General features: G+C 53.2%; 2 protein-coding genes across 3 annotated transcripts in view; one reads left to right on the top strand and one right to left on the bottom strand.

Annotated features, from left to right (window-relative positions):
- The window catches only part of Hs2st (Heparan sulfate 2-O-sulfotransferase), an 87,641-nt gene extending 85,051 nt beyond the window's left edge, over positions 1-2,590 (top strand). The window contains 1 exon segment of the mRNA XM_037225189.1: positions 1-2,590. Coding sequence (XP_037081084.1) covers positions 1-180 — 180 coding nt within the window. The 3' untranslated portion in view covers positions 181-2,590.
- A 2,234-nt stretch (positions 2,591-4,824) lies between these two features.
- On the bottom strand, positions 4,825-13,196 carry LOC119101426 (ubiquitin carboxyl-terminal hydrolase isozyme L5). Of its 2 annotated transcripts, none has more exons than XM_037224765.1 (9): positions 13,148-13,196; positions 11,837-11,931; positions 11,135-11,198; positions 10,591-10,696; positions 9,104-9,291; positions 8,352-8,549; positions 7,332-7,431; positions 5,885-6,025; positions 4,825-5,027 (listed from the first exon to the last, which is right to left on the bottom strand). In XM_037224765.1, exons 2-9 carry the CDS (start codon positions 11,913-11,915, stop codon positions 4,920-4,922), a joined length of 984 nt encoding a protein of 327 aa, XP_037080660.1. In that variant the 5' UTR covers positions 11,916-11,931; positions 13,148-13,196; the 3' UTR covers positions 4,825-4,919. The 2 variants fall into 2 exon arrangements, with proteins under 2 accessions (XP_037080660.1, XP_037080658.1); XM_037224763.1 differs by having other exon boundaries at positions 13,104-13,188.
- Between the last annotated feature and the right edge of the window lie 1,762 nt (positions 13,197-14,958).

Genomic DNA, 14,958 nt, shown 5'->3' with positions numbered 1-14,958 from the left:
CTTCCGACAGGAACGAAGCAGATTATCCGCCAGTCGGAAGTGTGGCAAGTTGAGAACGAGTTTTATGAGTTCGTCCAGGAGCAGTTCAACTTTGTGAAGCATAAGACAATGACGTCAGTGGGCGGCAAGCTGACGCCACTGCAGCGCGGCTACCACTACGAGAAGCTCCGTCCCAAGTAGCGGCAGGACTGGCGGGTGGAGCGAGGTGGTGGCCGCTGGCCAGCCGGCGGCGCCTCCCCCCGGTCCCGGGTCAGCGGGCCGGCGGCGGCGAGACACGGGCCCCGAGCAGGCATCAAACGACGCCAGACGACGGCCGCACGGGCAGAGCTGCCGCGGGCTGGTCACGGATAGGGTGTCGGTGGAGAATGGACGGCCGGCCCTCAGGAGGGCCGTGTGGGCGCCGTGTTTGGGACCTGAGGTTCCAAAATGTGATGAAGGCGCTGGTTTGGAGTGGATTCGGTATGGCGAATTTTGTCTTCCACTCACGTGTTATCGTCGCGTGGCCCAAGGGTTTTTCCAGACGTTTACTACAGTCATCAGTAGCTTATATATTTATCACACAGGAAGACATAATAATATGCCATTTCTCGTGCATGGGTGTACTTGTGTGAAGTTATTCTTCTAGCCTACCGCCTTTTTATAGCCCTATTTTCCTTGTTTCGTTGCAGCATATTAGTTATTCGAACTTGGTGTGCAAGGTTCGACTCATTTTTTAAAAAAAAACAAATCAACATTTTCATGTGATGACATTACGCACGCCGACATTGCGATGTTGGCATTTCGGAACGTTTTTGACCGTGCTACCGTGACACGCGTCTGCTTAGTTAGCCTCTGGGTCAGACGCCGTTGAAGACACCTTTTGTGACTGAGTGCGTTCATCGTCAACGGATGTGACAGCGCGTGGCCACTGTTGGAGCACGCGCTGATGGGTTATGCGTTTAGATAACGCGCTTTGAGACAACAGCATCTATCGGACCCTTACCGCAGCCAGTGTGCTCGTCACCGTGCAGACCAACAGGGTTTAGCTGATCCACGCTTGGGAGGAGGACACACAGGGGCATTGTTTCTGTCGAATATGGCACTGCCATGTATGATCTGCTCACGTCGGTCGGTGTCCATCGTGTCGGACTCCCGACATGGGTTCCGGTTGTGCCATGCAGTGAAGCACGTCATCATGATCCGCCCATAATAGGTTCCAGCAGGTTTCGTTTTTACCGCCCTCGTAACCAGCCTCGCCCGGTTATACCAGCAAAATGCGTTGATCTGGTAGCACAGGCTAGCGATGTGTTCATGATATCCGTCGTGTCAGAATGTCGTGATAGGGGCTGGAGATGCGCCTAACTGGCGCTGTCGTGGCGCCTAGGTCGGCTGGTGTCGCGCTTGATTCATATTTGTCTGCAGATGAGTGCAGTTTGAGTCATGATGTCATGTTGGTGTTCTCTTAGTGTTGGACCTCTTCCAGGATGTGCTTGGTTGTAGCCAACAAACGCATGTTCGGTTGCGCTTGTACTTACAGAATACTCCGTCAGGGTCATTTCCTGTGAGTTTAGGTAATGTTTCAATTTTACAATCAAAGACATTAGTCATGCTCCTCAAAAATCCTTGTATGTATACAGAGAATGCGTGGCGACAGCATATTTATGATGCTGCCGACAACCAGTAGACGAGTTCGGGTTATCTTGGATATGAAAAGCTGTCCACCTGCTCGGCGCCGCGTACAAACATGCCAGACCTGAACTCCGAGGTGCCGCTGGAAGACGGCAAACATTAAACGGTTGTGTACCAAGGGGCCCTTTTCCCGGATCTGTTCGACACCGAGCACATAAAATTATCGGACAAATATAAATACATCCTGGTGTAGTGCATCATTAAGAGATGGCGGTTGGGGTGCCGCCAAGTGAAGGTGGGTAACATCCGTGATAACGAATCTCGAGTCTAGCGGCGGCGCTGCTGACGGCGCCGCTGGGGCGGCGCTGACACACCGTAAAGCTCCATCTCGTGACGCGCGTGTCTGAGTGCGTGTGCGTGTGCATATTTATAGCTGTGCTGTTGCGGGGCCCGCGTGCCCCTGTGGGCGGCGGTCGGCCGGAGCCGGCCAGCACGTGCCGGCGGCGGCGGCGCGGGTCTTGACCCTGGCCGGCCGCCGGCCGTGCGGCTGCACCGCTCTATTTATAGGCCCTCACGTCTGTGGCCGTCTCGCACGGGCGCGTCGCGGCCAGCCAGCCACGCGGTGTGCCGCACGTGCGCTCCGCGGCTGGGCGCCGCTGCCGACTGCGGGGAGGTGGGCCGCACTAGCCCCCGACGCCGATCGCACGTGGTGGCGGAACATCGGCCGGCGCCGGCGGGGCTATCGCCTCACCTTGCGCGGCGTGTGACGCTCGTGTGACAGCCTGCCTGGTGCCGGGCGCCTCACCGACCGGTGTTGGGAGCAGTGCGGCGCTCAATTGCTGTAGGCTTTCGGGCGCGGATTCAGCCCACGACATGATAGATGGCTGTTATGTGCAGACGCTTCTGTTGTGTGCGGTAAGGCCTGCTTGGTGACGAAAGCATGCCCCATGAAGACGCTTTAATACACATGTTTTCGTCAGCGGGGCGTGTTTCGGTGCGGCCGCTCGTCTGGCTTCAGGGCGAGGTGACCCGAGGATGACAGAATCCGCCGCCTTCGCTGGCCCGTCTCTGTAGCTTCTGGCCCGACTTTGGCGGAACCCGCTGCCTTCGCTGGCCGGTCTCTGTAGCTTCTGACCCGGCTTTGGCAGTACTCGCCGCCTTCGCTGGCCCGTCTCTGTAGCTTCTGGCCCGACTTTGGCAGAACCCGCTGCCTTCGCTGGCCGGTCTCTGTAGCTTCTGACCCGGCTTTGGCAGTACTCGCCGCCTTCGCTGGCCGGTCTCTGTAGCTTCTGGCCCGACTTTGGCAGTACCCGCCGCCTTCGCTGGCCGGTCTCTGTAGCTTCTGGCCCGAGTTTGGCAGAACCTGCTGCCTTCGCTGGCCGGTCTCTGTAACTTCTGACCCGGCTTTGGCAGTACTCGCCGCCTTCGCTGGCCGGTCTCTGTAGCTTCTGGCCCGACTTTGGCAGTACCCGCCGCCTTCGCTGGCCCGTCTCTGTAGCTTCCGGCCCGACTTTGGCAGTACCCGCCGCCTTCGCTGGCCCGTCTCTGTCGCTTCTGACCCGACTTTGGCGGTACTCGCCGCCTTCACTGACTGGTCACGTTAGCTCGCGACTAGCGGCACCGCATGCGACACCGCTCCCACGGAATGACTTCAGATTACCAAGGCACAGCTGGTCAGGTCAATTTTGACGCTGATGCAGGGTGCCGCTTCAGGCACGCAACGGAGACGGCTTCATTTCGACTCAGACATGGTTTGGTGAGAATTGGTATGAACGTTACCATATATGCATTTTGCCATATATATTAGTCATATGTGCATATATATATATATATATATATATATATATATATATATATATATCAGAGCAAGAACGTGGGTCTTTTGCCTTTGCCATTTGAGCCAACCAGTCGTTAGTTCAAGCCAATCTCACCGACTCATTTCGGACATGAGACTCCCTTCTCACAGCAACAGCTTCCCCCACGACCCTCTGGTCGACTCCGGGGTCGGTATTGGCTCCACCTGGCGTCTGGAGTCCAGCACAGTGCGTCCCCGTCCAGTGTCCATGTTCTCCGGCCCTGGCCGGTGGTTACGCCTATGGCGGCAGTGGCGGCCCCCGAGCGGGGGGGGGGGGGGGGGGGGCAGCGTGTGGCGGCAGGCGGGCAGCGGGCAGATCGAGCCAGTCTGATCCACCGGACTGGTTATTGCGCCCGATGATGAATATTTGTATTCACCGTACGGTGGAGATCGGGTTGGATGATGTCAGCTATCTCGCCAGACGTTCAAGGCTTGCCGCTGTAATAATAGGGCTTGCCGTATCTCCCTTGGCGTGTTATATTACTCATTCACGGCCCCGCCTCCCACGTGTTTTGCGCCTTAAGTCAAGGCCGCAGGGCTGGCGTTCTGACCGCTGTGAACTTGAATGATTATTTGATTCCCCCCCCCCCCCCCCCCGCCGCCCCAGCCAATTCGTCCCAACATTTCTACTTCCCCACTGGTAAAAACGACAGACCGGCGTCTCAAATTGCGTTTGACGCTTCGGATCCTCGTTGCGGCCGATCCTTGGCAGCATTGGAAAAACTGGTGGTTTTTGCCTTTACTCCCTATTGAGCACAGCCGGGTTCTCGTTACTGAAGCTTTGAAATAATTACCTTCTGATACGATTAGCACTCCTGGATGCGCTTAGTACTTCGCAATCTCCACGCCAGGTCAGCAGACTAGTTTGAGAAGCTTCCAGATGGCTCTCGACCAGCGGTGACATTCACCCATCTGTCATACCAGCACCCACCACCAGCAAAAACGACTAACGCGGATCTTAAATCTCCATACTGCTAAACACCTCAGTACAAAGTTCGCTCCTGGTCGGTGGGTACCCATCTTGAGTATGCCGTTTAAGAGCATGTCCGAAATTCATTCATGCCGAAAGGTCACGTCTGCGCGATCAGCTGAGGACTCGAGCGGCATATCCGGCCCAGTATATTTCAGAGTCTCAGGCAGTCAGTTTTATGCCCGCCTAGAATCCTAGCGAAATTCGCAGAATGAAAACACGGTTATCGTAGCATGTCTTCATTGTCAAAACAGGAGAGAAGTTGATCATCCGGCGACGAACCATTGCCTGTTGCAGGTGTTGGTCGTGGACAAATAGCCAGTGTTTGGAATTGTCATAAAATGACGATCCATTCTGAGCCAACGTTCCTTGCTCGCACAGGCAACGCAGATTCAACACCGAAGCAATTTTATTATTTGACAAAATTCGGCAATGTCAAATCAAACTAACAACTAGCGCTGAGGTACAGGTGCCGGCGCAGCCCAGCTACTTGGTCTTCTGCTTCTTGCGCGCCTGGTTCAGCTTCTCCGAACGCTCCCTGGCCTGCTCGTACAGCTGCACCAGCTTGCCTTCTTTCGCCAAGATCTTGAGTAGCTGTAGAACGAAATATGGTTACAGAAGTGCGGCTGGTTTCAAGATGTCTAATCCAGCTGACCCCTTCAAATCAGAAGGGCCCGCAGCCCCGCCCAAGGTGCTTCCTATAAAAATAACGTAAACAATCGCGCCCAAATGTTTAGTTGACGACCATACAAGATCATACACCTTCTCCCAAAGTACGAGACTCAAAAAGGCACGAGCGATGTCATGTTGGGGAGCGTCACGTCTGTCTAGTTTTGCATTCATCAGCCCGATAGCGTGTGCTTGGTAGACAAAATGCATTCAGAAGCATTGCCCTAGCGCTGTCCGGTATATTTGGTCATCACATGCTACATGCCGATCGTTGTGCATCATCATCAAATGCATCCCTGTAATGACATGCAGGATATTTGATGTAATGCTATCAAATATCGCGTTGTCCATGGTGCTGGGCCAATTATGCCGCGGAAAGGATTTTTAAGACAAAAGTTTGGCCTTTGTGCCCAGATTTCACACATGGGTAAAATTAACCAGCGTTTGATGCAAATTAGGCGGACGATATTCCTGGGGCCACCAGGTTCCAACCCGATGCCCCTCAACCCTCGTAACCCATCCCTGTCCTTAGCGCACAAAAAACTCGCTACGCCGGAGAGACTGAAATGGTTGGTACATCAAGGATCTCTTGCTGTCCATTCCAACGCAGTTCTCGGGCCTACATGTTTACTTCCCGAGATAGCATGGTCGGTTGTGAAGGCAAGCGAGCACTGCAAACGCCAGACAAACGCGCACACGTCGGGGGACTAACGACAGCTAGCGACTGTGGACGAGCCAGAACGGCGAGCCGAGCTGAGGCAGACCGCTGCATCGTTCCTCACCTCCATAATGAACGGGATGTAGTTGTGCTTGCGGCGTATGTTTTCCGTCCGGTAGGTCTCCATCTTCTTCTCTTCCTCGGAGATGAGCATCTGCAGCCGGGCCATCTCTGACTGCGCCGAGTCCGTATCCATTCCCGCCTCCTAACAAATGCGCGAGAAAGGAGCATGTCAGACGAGCACTGCAGAAGGCACCGACTCCCTCTCCCTCCCCCACCTCCACAGCGAGCCGCGCCGGTACGCGCTGGGCGCAGAGTCCGCGGCACGGCTTCTGTGTCTCGCTCCCCACCTCCACTTCCACAGCAAGACGTGCCGGTGCGCGCTGGGCGCAGAGTCCGCGGCACGGCTTCTGTGTCTCGCTCCCCACCTCCACTTCCACAGCAAGACGTGCCGGTGCGCGCTGGGCGCAGAGTCCGCGGCACGGCTTCTGTGTCTCGCTCCCCACCTCCACCTCCACAGCAAGCCGTGCCGGTACGCGCTGGGCGCAGAGTCCGCGGCACGGCTTCTGTGTCTCGCTCCCCACCTCCACCTCCACAGCGAGCCGTGCCGGTACGCGCTGGGCGCAGAGTCCGCGGCACGGCTTCTGTGTCTCGCTCCCCACCTCCACCTCCACAGCGAGCCGTGCCGGTGCGCGCTGGGCGCAGAGTCCGCGGCACGGCTTCTGTGTCTCCCTCCCCACACAGGCCCACACTCGTCGCAGCCAGTGTGCGGAGCATGACAACCCGCCTGCGTGTCTCAAAAAAACCTCCGCAGCTCTCCGCGAACTGCGAACCACATTTGATAGAAACAACCAGAACCAGAAACACTGAGCTCAGGCTGTTGTTGACCACGGCTGTCCAGTCTTCTATGCCACCAGCCCCCCCCCCCGCGATATATGTACTGTCGGCTTCACGTCTCACGGTCATCAGGCAATAGCGTTACAGCATGAGGCGGGACGGAAACAGACTAACAGCACTGTCAGCACTGATGACGGCTGTAGGCCAGAGAGCGGTCTCCGGTATAAGGGATGAACTGAAGCGGGTTCACTGCGGATGGTCACATTGAAGCCAGGTCTACAGGCTGAAGTGGGTAATTTCTATGTCACCATGCTCACCGCACAGAAGGTAGCACGCTCAGCGGACTCGATTGGTGATGCAACTGCGCGAGCACACCTATCCGTCACTCGCGACAGAGCGACACTCGTGCTCCGGTGGCGAGAGCACGAGCCAACCAGCATCATTAACTCCGCGAAGGCAGCCGCATGAGGTACCAAGCACGTGCGGCCATATCCTGACCTTGTCTTCAGGCTAGTGACCGTCCACCCACAAACGAGAACCCACCGACATCGAGCCTCTATCACACGGCTCCATGTCCTTGCCTATCGGTGAACGTCGCCCGGGCGCCCTGTGGTCATGACGCGGGCGCCGGCCCCCGGCTGTGCCGCGTCGGCCAGCCCCCGCCCGGGACTCACCTGAGCGCCGGCCTGCAGCTGGCGCAGCTGTTTCTGGTAGAGGGCGCGCCGGTCCGAGATGATGGCCATCAGGTTGAACCTGATCTCACCTTCGCTGTACCTGGTGGAGCACGCCGCGCCGTCAGGGGCCGGAAGTCAGAGACCGTGGAGCGGTTGCTATTGTTACAGCCCGCCCAACTGACGTCATCACAGCGTTTGACAATGCACATGACGCAGTACTGCCATGCAGGCGATGGATGAAACATAAACCAGGACATACGTCCCACATGTCTTCTGTAACAAATCCCAAGAACTGTTGCCACCCTGACAAATGGGAAAATATGGACCTGTTTTATGGACCAGTTAGCCAGTTTTCAACATTGCATAGCTTTCATTTACAGTCGGCTGTCAGGGCAACATATACAAGTTAAAACAACAGCCAGAGCTCCTCTCAGCCCTTACTTAACTTTCAGATGCAGCTGATACATAGAACTGCATTCACAACTAACACAACATTTCTGCCATGGCATTGGCAGATGATGCGAGGCCAGGCAAAAACTGCCAACACTGTGTAGCATTGGGATATCAGCTGTTTCTTTGAATGATCAAAGGAGTGTGGTAGTGGATCTAAGAGTGAGGAGGCCAGGAGTCTTAACCGTTAACCTCCTGTCTCCACGGGAAGCGAGAAAGTGTATACCATCCCCCGCTGTCTCCAGGGGGGGGGGGGGGGGGCAGAAGCGTCTATCCCCACCCTTCTGTCTCTACAGGAAGCTGGAGAGTCTTCGCCCTTACCCTCCTGTCTCAACGGGGAGCGGGGGTCTATACCGCCACCTTCTCGCCTGGGAGTTAAAACAGTCCTCTCTCTGTCCCAACGGAAGGCGTGGGAGTCTATACCGCCACCCGCTACCCTCATGGGGGGAGGGGGCGGGGAGTGTATATCACCACCCTCCCGTCCCCACGGAAGGCGCTGCCCTGTGCCAAAGCGTCACCAGCCCGTCTCTACGAGCGGCGGGGAAGTCAGCACCGTCGGCAACCACTCACTTCTGCATGCGTTTCTCGATGATGGGTCGGGCGGCCTGGGTCCAGTCGGTGTCGGCCGGCAGCGGCCCGTGGTCCAGAGGCGCCTCCTTCAGGCCGTCCAGCTCGTACAGCCGGCCGTCCACCGGCACGTAGCTCACGAAGTGGTACACCTCGTCGTCCTTGGTCGCCGACTTGTTGTCCAGCTCGAACAGTGTCTGCCTGACGGGAGACAGACGCCACGCGCTGTCGACTTCACGGGGTTGGGCCAGAGACACGACCACCGACACGCGGGCGATACGCTGCACGCGTCCCGACCCGGCTGTAAGCGGAATAGAAGGCCGAAGGAAAACACGACGTTCGCCTGGAAACGCATCTCTTTGACGATATAGCACAAGCGATAATGCTAACAAGTGGGATTTAACGACGCGTTGCAATATTCAGTCTTTTAGGGTCGACTTGTCTCACGCCTTTCGCCGCGGGCGACGCACCGTATGCCTTCCCCCTCCCCTGAAAACAACGATGACGCACCGAGTACTATGATCTTGAAACACCGCACAGACACTACGGCATCCGCACGCCATGCTACCCATGGACCCCTTAGCCCCTGGTTGAGACCGCTCCAAAGACGGGATAGGAGAGCTACGCGACAGCTAACAAAAATCTGCCTGGTGCGTCGCCCGCAAGGAAGCGGCGCTGCACGCACCACACCGTCGAGCACAGGTCAGGTCAGGTCAGGTCCTGCTCGGCGCGCGCCGCCGTCCGCGCGGCCCCACCTGGCGAACGAGTTGTGCACCGTGCGGATGACGTCAGAGTTGCTGAGCGCCAGGCCGCGCGTGGCCGGGTCGAAGCTCTGCGTGAACTCGCGCAGCTCGGTCAGGTTGCTGCCCAGCCGCACGTCCGGGTGGTCCGTGTTCATCAGCACGCTGAGGATGGCCTGGGTGGCGCACGCGTTGTTGATCACCTGCGGACGACGGGGGCCGGGTTGAGCTTGCTCGCGGCGGCGGCTGGGGGGGGGGGGGGGGGAGGGAGCGGGTTGAGCTTGCTTGCGGAGGAGGGGGCCGTGTACAGCTCACTTGCGGCGGGGGGGGGGGGACCGGGTTGAGCTTGCTTGCGGCGGAAGGGGCCGTGTATAGCTCGCTTGCGGCGGAGGGGGCCGGTTTGAGCCTCCTTGCGGGGGAAGGGGCTGTATAAAGCTCGCTCGCGGCGGCAGCAGGGGCCGGGTAAAGCTCGCTCGCGGCGGGGGGGGGGGGGGGGGGGTTGAGCTTGTTTGGGGCGGAGGTGGCCGTTTGAGCTTGCTTGCGGCGGAGAGGGACCGGGTAGAGCTCGCTCGCGGTGGAGGGGGCCGGCTTGAGCTTGCCTGCGACGGAGGGGGCCGTGTGTAGATCTCGCTCGCGGCGGCGACGGGGACCGGGTAGAGCTCTCTTGCGGCGGTGGGGGCCAGGTAGAGCTCGCTCGTGGCGGCGGCAGGGGCCGGGTAAAGCTCTCTTGCGACGGTGGGGGCCGGGTAGAGCTCGCTCGCGGTGGCAGGAGCTGACACGGCAGCGCGCGCCACCTCTCACGCTCGGCTTCAGTCGCCTTGGCGCGTCACCCGTTTTGGGCCACGCTACACAATATAAGGAGCTTACTAGATCCGGCCATGGCACACGACAAACCAGCTAAGCTTACAAAATGAGAACTCGACACATCACTCAGAGGAGACCAGACGGGTTTTCGCTCCGGCCAATTCAACTGGAATTCTCCGCCTTTGAAGATATTGAAGTAAGCGTCAATATGATGAAATGAGCTCACAAACTATTGGTACCATTTCAGTAGAAAATGCTGCTCTGGACGACACCATTTCTCTCTTAAGTTAATATTCCATCCAATACGTCATTGCTTTATTACTTTATTGCTTTAATGTCGTGCCTTGCACAACACTGATCGAGAGCTTATTGACGGCCGTTATATCTGGAAATCGGGCTCAATCTGAAATCGCCAGATCTGAACGACTCACTAATTATGCCTTTTTCTGGACCTTGATCGCCGTATAGCCAAGGGAATGTCAGGATTTGAGCGACGCTATTATAGTATCATGGATGCCTGGATGACCTTGAAATAGTTCGCACATGTTTGCCAGTGTGTAGCTGTGAAACTAGAAGGGTTTAAGTCATAAGAAGGGCAGGGCTTTGAACTGAACTAAATAACCTTCAAGGTGGTTTTACCATTTCAAAGCTCCATACAAATTTGGAACATTCTGTTTAACACAAGTCTGCGATCTAACCTGTTTGGCGAAGAAAATGCGCTCGAGCCTGCTGTCTTGGACAGGGGTGCCAGCTGTCGATGAGTCTGGTACCCACTTGAAGAGGAAGACTAGCCCATGAACAGGCCTGCAGACAAAAGTGATCATGCAGCATGGCATAACACAATCCCAGATGGACCTAGCACACACCATTCATTCTCATGGTGACCACACCATCCCACGAGATGCTGGAATGGCACTGATTACTGATCAGTGGATTGCATATTAATTATAATATGATAATACAATAATAATAATATAAATACAATATATAAAATATAATAATAAAATAAATAAAATAATAATATAATAATAAAAAAAGCAGTCATAGTGGGTGTCCTTCACATTTTGTGAGCACCCAAGGCAGTGGGCAATGCATGTAGCACATCAGTCAAGCAAGAAGTGGTAACAGAAAAAATCAGGAAAATAATAAGTCCCATGCTACTTGGCTACCACACCCTATGCTTAGTGATCCATGCCTATCAGTTTCAAATGTTAACCGAGTGCAGTGACTACACTCACTTACCTCAATTTTGTAAACATTTCATCATCCATGCTCCAAACCTCTTCCACCTGGGCGCCAGTAACACCTGTGACAAAAAAATGTTACATTTCTAAACAAAACTGTTCAAATCAATCCTTAAGTGACATGCATGGCTGGCTACTAAAATGGCAAAAACAATGTCAAAGATATCTGCATCCAGTAATCTGGTTGATTAAATTTATATACCAGTCTTGCATATCAGGTGTGCACATACAGTCATATGGTCCCTAGTGGTATTGGCAGCTTTAAACATTACAAATTTGCTGGTTAATATATCTAATGATAGCAATCACATTTATATATGTCCATAGTTAAATAAACTTGACTTCAAATTTAGCATGTTAGATTCAGCTATAATTTCACACATCACAAGAAACCTGAGACCTCTTGATACCAATGTGGAGGAGAAAGTGATGCATGTTTACAAATTACATCACCAGCAAATATTACAGACAGACTGATGCTACCTATAACAGGCTAAATGACTTCAAAGATGCAGTATATCATGTGCTTAAAGTGAACAAAAATTTTGTTTTTCTTCATGGTCCATAAAATATTCTACTAAAAAAATTGTCATTTCTTAACAAGACAGACATATCCTGCCAAAAACACACCAAGAGCAAAACTATCACCAAAAAATAACAAACACAATTTCACACATTCAAACACTTCACTTTCACATACCAAATTCTCGCAGGAGCTCAGTGAAGACCCCTGGGTCACTTTCAATCAAGCACCAGTTCCCTGCTCCTGAGTCTGCCATGATGGTGTTTGATAACCTGAAACATTGTGATTACCAGTTGTTACATCTTAATGCTTGATTTATCACCCTGCCTGGTATGCACATACATGCCTGCACACACGTACACAAGACCGGTGGTTCACCAGATCTTTGACTCATATGGCATACCCAACCAGGTCAATGTCTGATATATTTTCACTGTTTTGTATATTGAGTGCAAACAACTTGATTGGCTGAGCTTCTGGCATCTGCAGTCATCCCACGACAGGGCTTGTTGTGCAGGCCCTTACCCCACCATGAGATTATGACATGAAGTTCAACAGCAGAACATGACAGAAAATTTCAGTGCACATCAATGCCAGATGCGGTACACCTCACCCTCTGACCCCATCTGATCCTGAGTGGCAGCTGCCACAAGCAGCAAGCCATCCCAGCAAATGGCACAGTGAGTCATGAAGCAATTGGAGTTGACCTTTTCCACCACAGCAAGGGGGATTGGGAGGCAAGCAATTGTTTCAATAAGTTCCCCTTTACATGAGAAAAAATGGACCTTCAAAGAAATACATGTCCTTTCCCGTAGCCAGTTCAGCAGCAGCTCAACTTGGTATGCCCTTAACTTATGAGGAAAGCTTTGTCTCCTTTCAAGTTATATGGCTGCCAATATATATATACTGACCTCTCACATTCATGTGCGGCATACACAACCGACAATGAAACACACTCAAATATGAAAAATGTCACATTTTGGGCAAACCAGATGCTCTTTATGGGCAACGTGAAATTCAAGAAGCTTTACTTTTGTCTATTCTTAGAAGCACGCACACAATGATGACATCAAATGTGATTGCTCAAACAAGGGCAAAATATTAATTTTAAAAAAGGTGACTGAGCCCGACATCAACACATCAGAATCAGCTCAGTACGTATGCCTTGCATCCCCAATCATGCTGTCTGATACAAAATGAGCAGGATCATGGATGTGATGGATGAATGGTGTGACATGCCAGATCCCCTTAACATAACAATCATGCTTCGTTCCAGTTCCAGAAAGGCTAACACCTTTCCAACAACCGTTTAAGTCAGAATCCAAAGAAAAAACTAAGTTTTTTTAATATCATGCATGTCAGGCACCAAAGAGCAACCATTTGATGCTACGTGCAGTGGCCAAGATAAAGCATTGACTCATGCCCTCCAATCAAAACCACACACCCGCGTATTTTGATGCAAGGCTCCGGTATTTATGCAGGATTTACCGATCACACGCAACACAGATTTGATGCAAGTCACAGCACACAACGTGCGCGGTATCCCAGTCAGCTGTTACGCGGATGGGGAAATGCTAGCCACCAAAAATCGCTCAAAGCCATTGAAAACAGCAAAACATTGATGATTCATCCCAAAACCACCTAGAAATACCAAATACCAAAACTTGCATACCTTACGTTCATGGATATTTGGCAAAACACCGAGACAGACAAAAGTTCAGCCGAGAGATGGGGACTCACGGGCTTCCTGCGCACACATCTTCTGACGACCCAGTGGCGGATTAAGTAAAACGATGGGTCAGATCACCATAGGATGTCATTTAACCATTTTAACCCTGGAAGTTCCACAACTACGTTCCCGCCCACGTTTATGCTTGGACCGCGACGTGGCTTGTCGAGCGTCCGCGGCATTGCACGTACAGGCTGCCCACGCGACACGTACGCGGCTGGTCGACTGCCACGTCTGCGGAATGCCGGTGGTCGCCTGACTCGATCTCCTGACCCGGCGCCGGTCTGACATACGCTCGCCAACACGGTGCACGAGGCGCCTCGCGACGTGTTGCCCACGTCCGGCACCCGACGTTCTGCACCCTGCATCCAAGCACGCACACATGCAAATCACGGAGGAGCCGTCACTAACTCAGTAATCGATCTGACTCTGCACGCTGCGCACCGCACCACAATTATCAGCCGTATGAGGTGCCTTTCGAGGTGGCCACGCAATTTGCAGCGCGCTACGTCCGTATATCATCGGCAGATCAATGCTCACGGCAGCTCACTAACACACTCACCGCCGCCATTCTCGTACCCGACTTCATCTCGAACAGCACTGGAGCACACAGACGCCATTCATTTCATGCAAGCTGAGGCTGGTCCTCAGGAAAGTGTGGAAACACCTCGGTAGCCCAGACCAGCTAGCTTACTCCTTTTCCAAAATCTCACTGAGTCTGAGGTGGTAAATCTCCTCCCTGTCTACAACGATATCTGGATTCACGAACACTTCCTCGTCATTTGGCGCTCTAGCACTCTTATGCTAAAACTAAGGAAACCGTCAGGCGATAAATCTCCCTCACTATCTGTCCATCAACACTATTTGCATGAATGGTCCATGGTTGCATCAGGGCGCTCTTAGCAGCTCATGACCCTTTCTCCTCAGTCCAAAATGGCTACCGTCCCGGCCGCCCAACGGCGGATAGCGTCATTCAAATCAATGACCCCTTACGATGCCGTTTTTCAAAACGCAATGATTACGGTTACATTATTCCTGAACCTTAAGGTCACATTTGGCAAAGTGAATGAAACAGCCCTTTTCATTAAGGGTAGTGCTCCACATTTGGATGCGGTTTTGAACTTCAATAGCCATATTGAAGATCATTTGGTGCAGTTCATAGTCCTGCCTTTCTGAAGACCTAAACCCCTCTAGTTTCTATGTAAGACGCCCATGAAGCTGTGTGGACTACTTCCGGAAGCTATTTCGAGGTCACCCAAGCATCCATAACGTCATAATAACGTCATTTAAATCCCTCCATTTCATTAGCCATGCGGCGATCAAGGCAAAAAAAAAAACAAAGAAAAAACAAAGCTTGTCAAATTGTTCACAATTGGCATTCGTGAGCACAATTCCCAGGTATCACGCCCGTCAGCTGGCTCCCAATAACTGTTGCGCAAGGTTCGATGGCATAAACAACGACGTATCGAGCAGAATATTTAGTAACCAGAGAAAATGTGTAGTCTAGAGCAGCGTTTTCTACTTAAAAGCAATACCTATAGTGATACTGGAGCTTATTTCATAACGTCTG

This window comes from Pollicipes pollicipes, unplaced genomic scaffold (assembly GCF_011947565.3).
Source record: "Pollicipes pollicipes isolate AB1234 unplaced genomic scaffold, Ppol_2.1 Scaffold_4881;HRSCAF=5763_pilon_pilon_pilon, whole genome shotgun sequence".
NCBI lineage: Eukaryota > Metazoa > Arthropoda > Thecostraca > Pollicipedomorpha > Pollicipedidae > Pollicipes > Pollicipes pollicipes.
The sequence above is the reverse complement of the archived record's forward strand: the minus strand, read 5'-3'. Positions and strand labels throughout refer to the sequence as shown.

Excerpts from the sequence above, each read along its gene's own strand:
- LOC119101426 (XM_037224765.1), bottom strand. The coding sequence starts at position 11,915 with ATGGCAGACTCAGGAGCAGGGAACTGGTGCTTGATTGAAAGTGACCCA. Across the intron at positions 10,697-11,134 it reads GAAATGTTTACAAAATTGAG|GCCTGTTCATGGGCTAGTCT; the intron begins GTAAGTGAGTGT and ends TTTTGTCTGCAG. Across the intron at positions 6,026-7,331 it reads AGCTGCAGGCCGGCGCTCAG|GAGGCGGGAATGGATACGGA; the intron begins GTGAGTCCCGGG and ends CGCATTTGTTAG.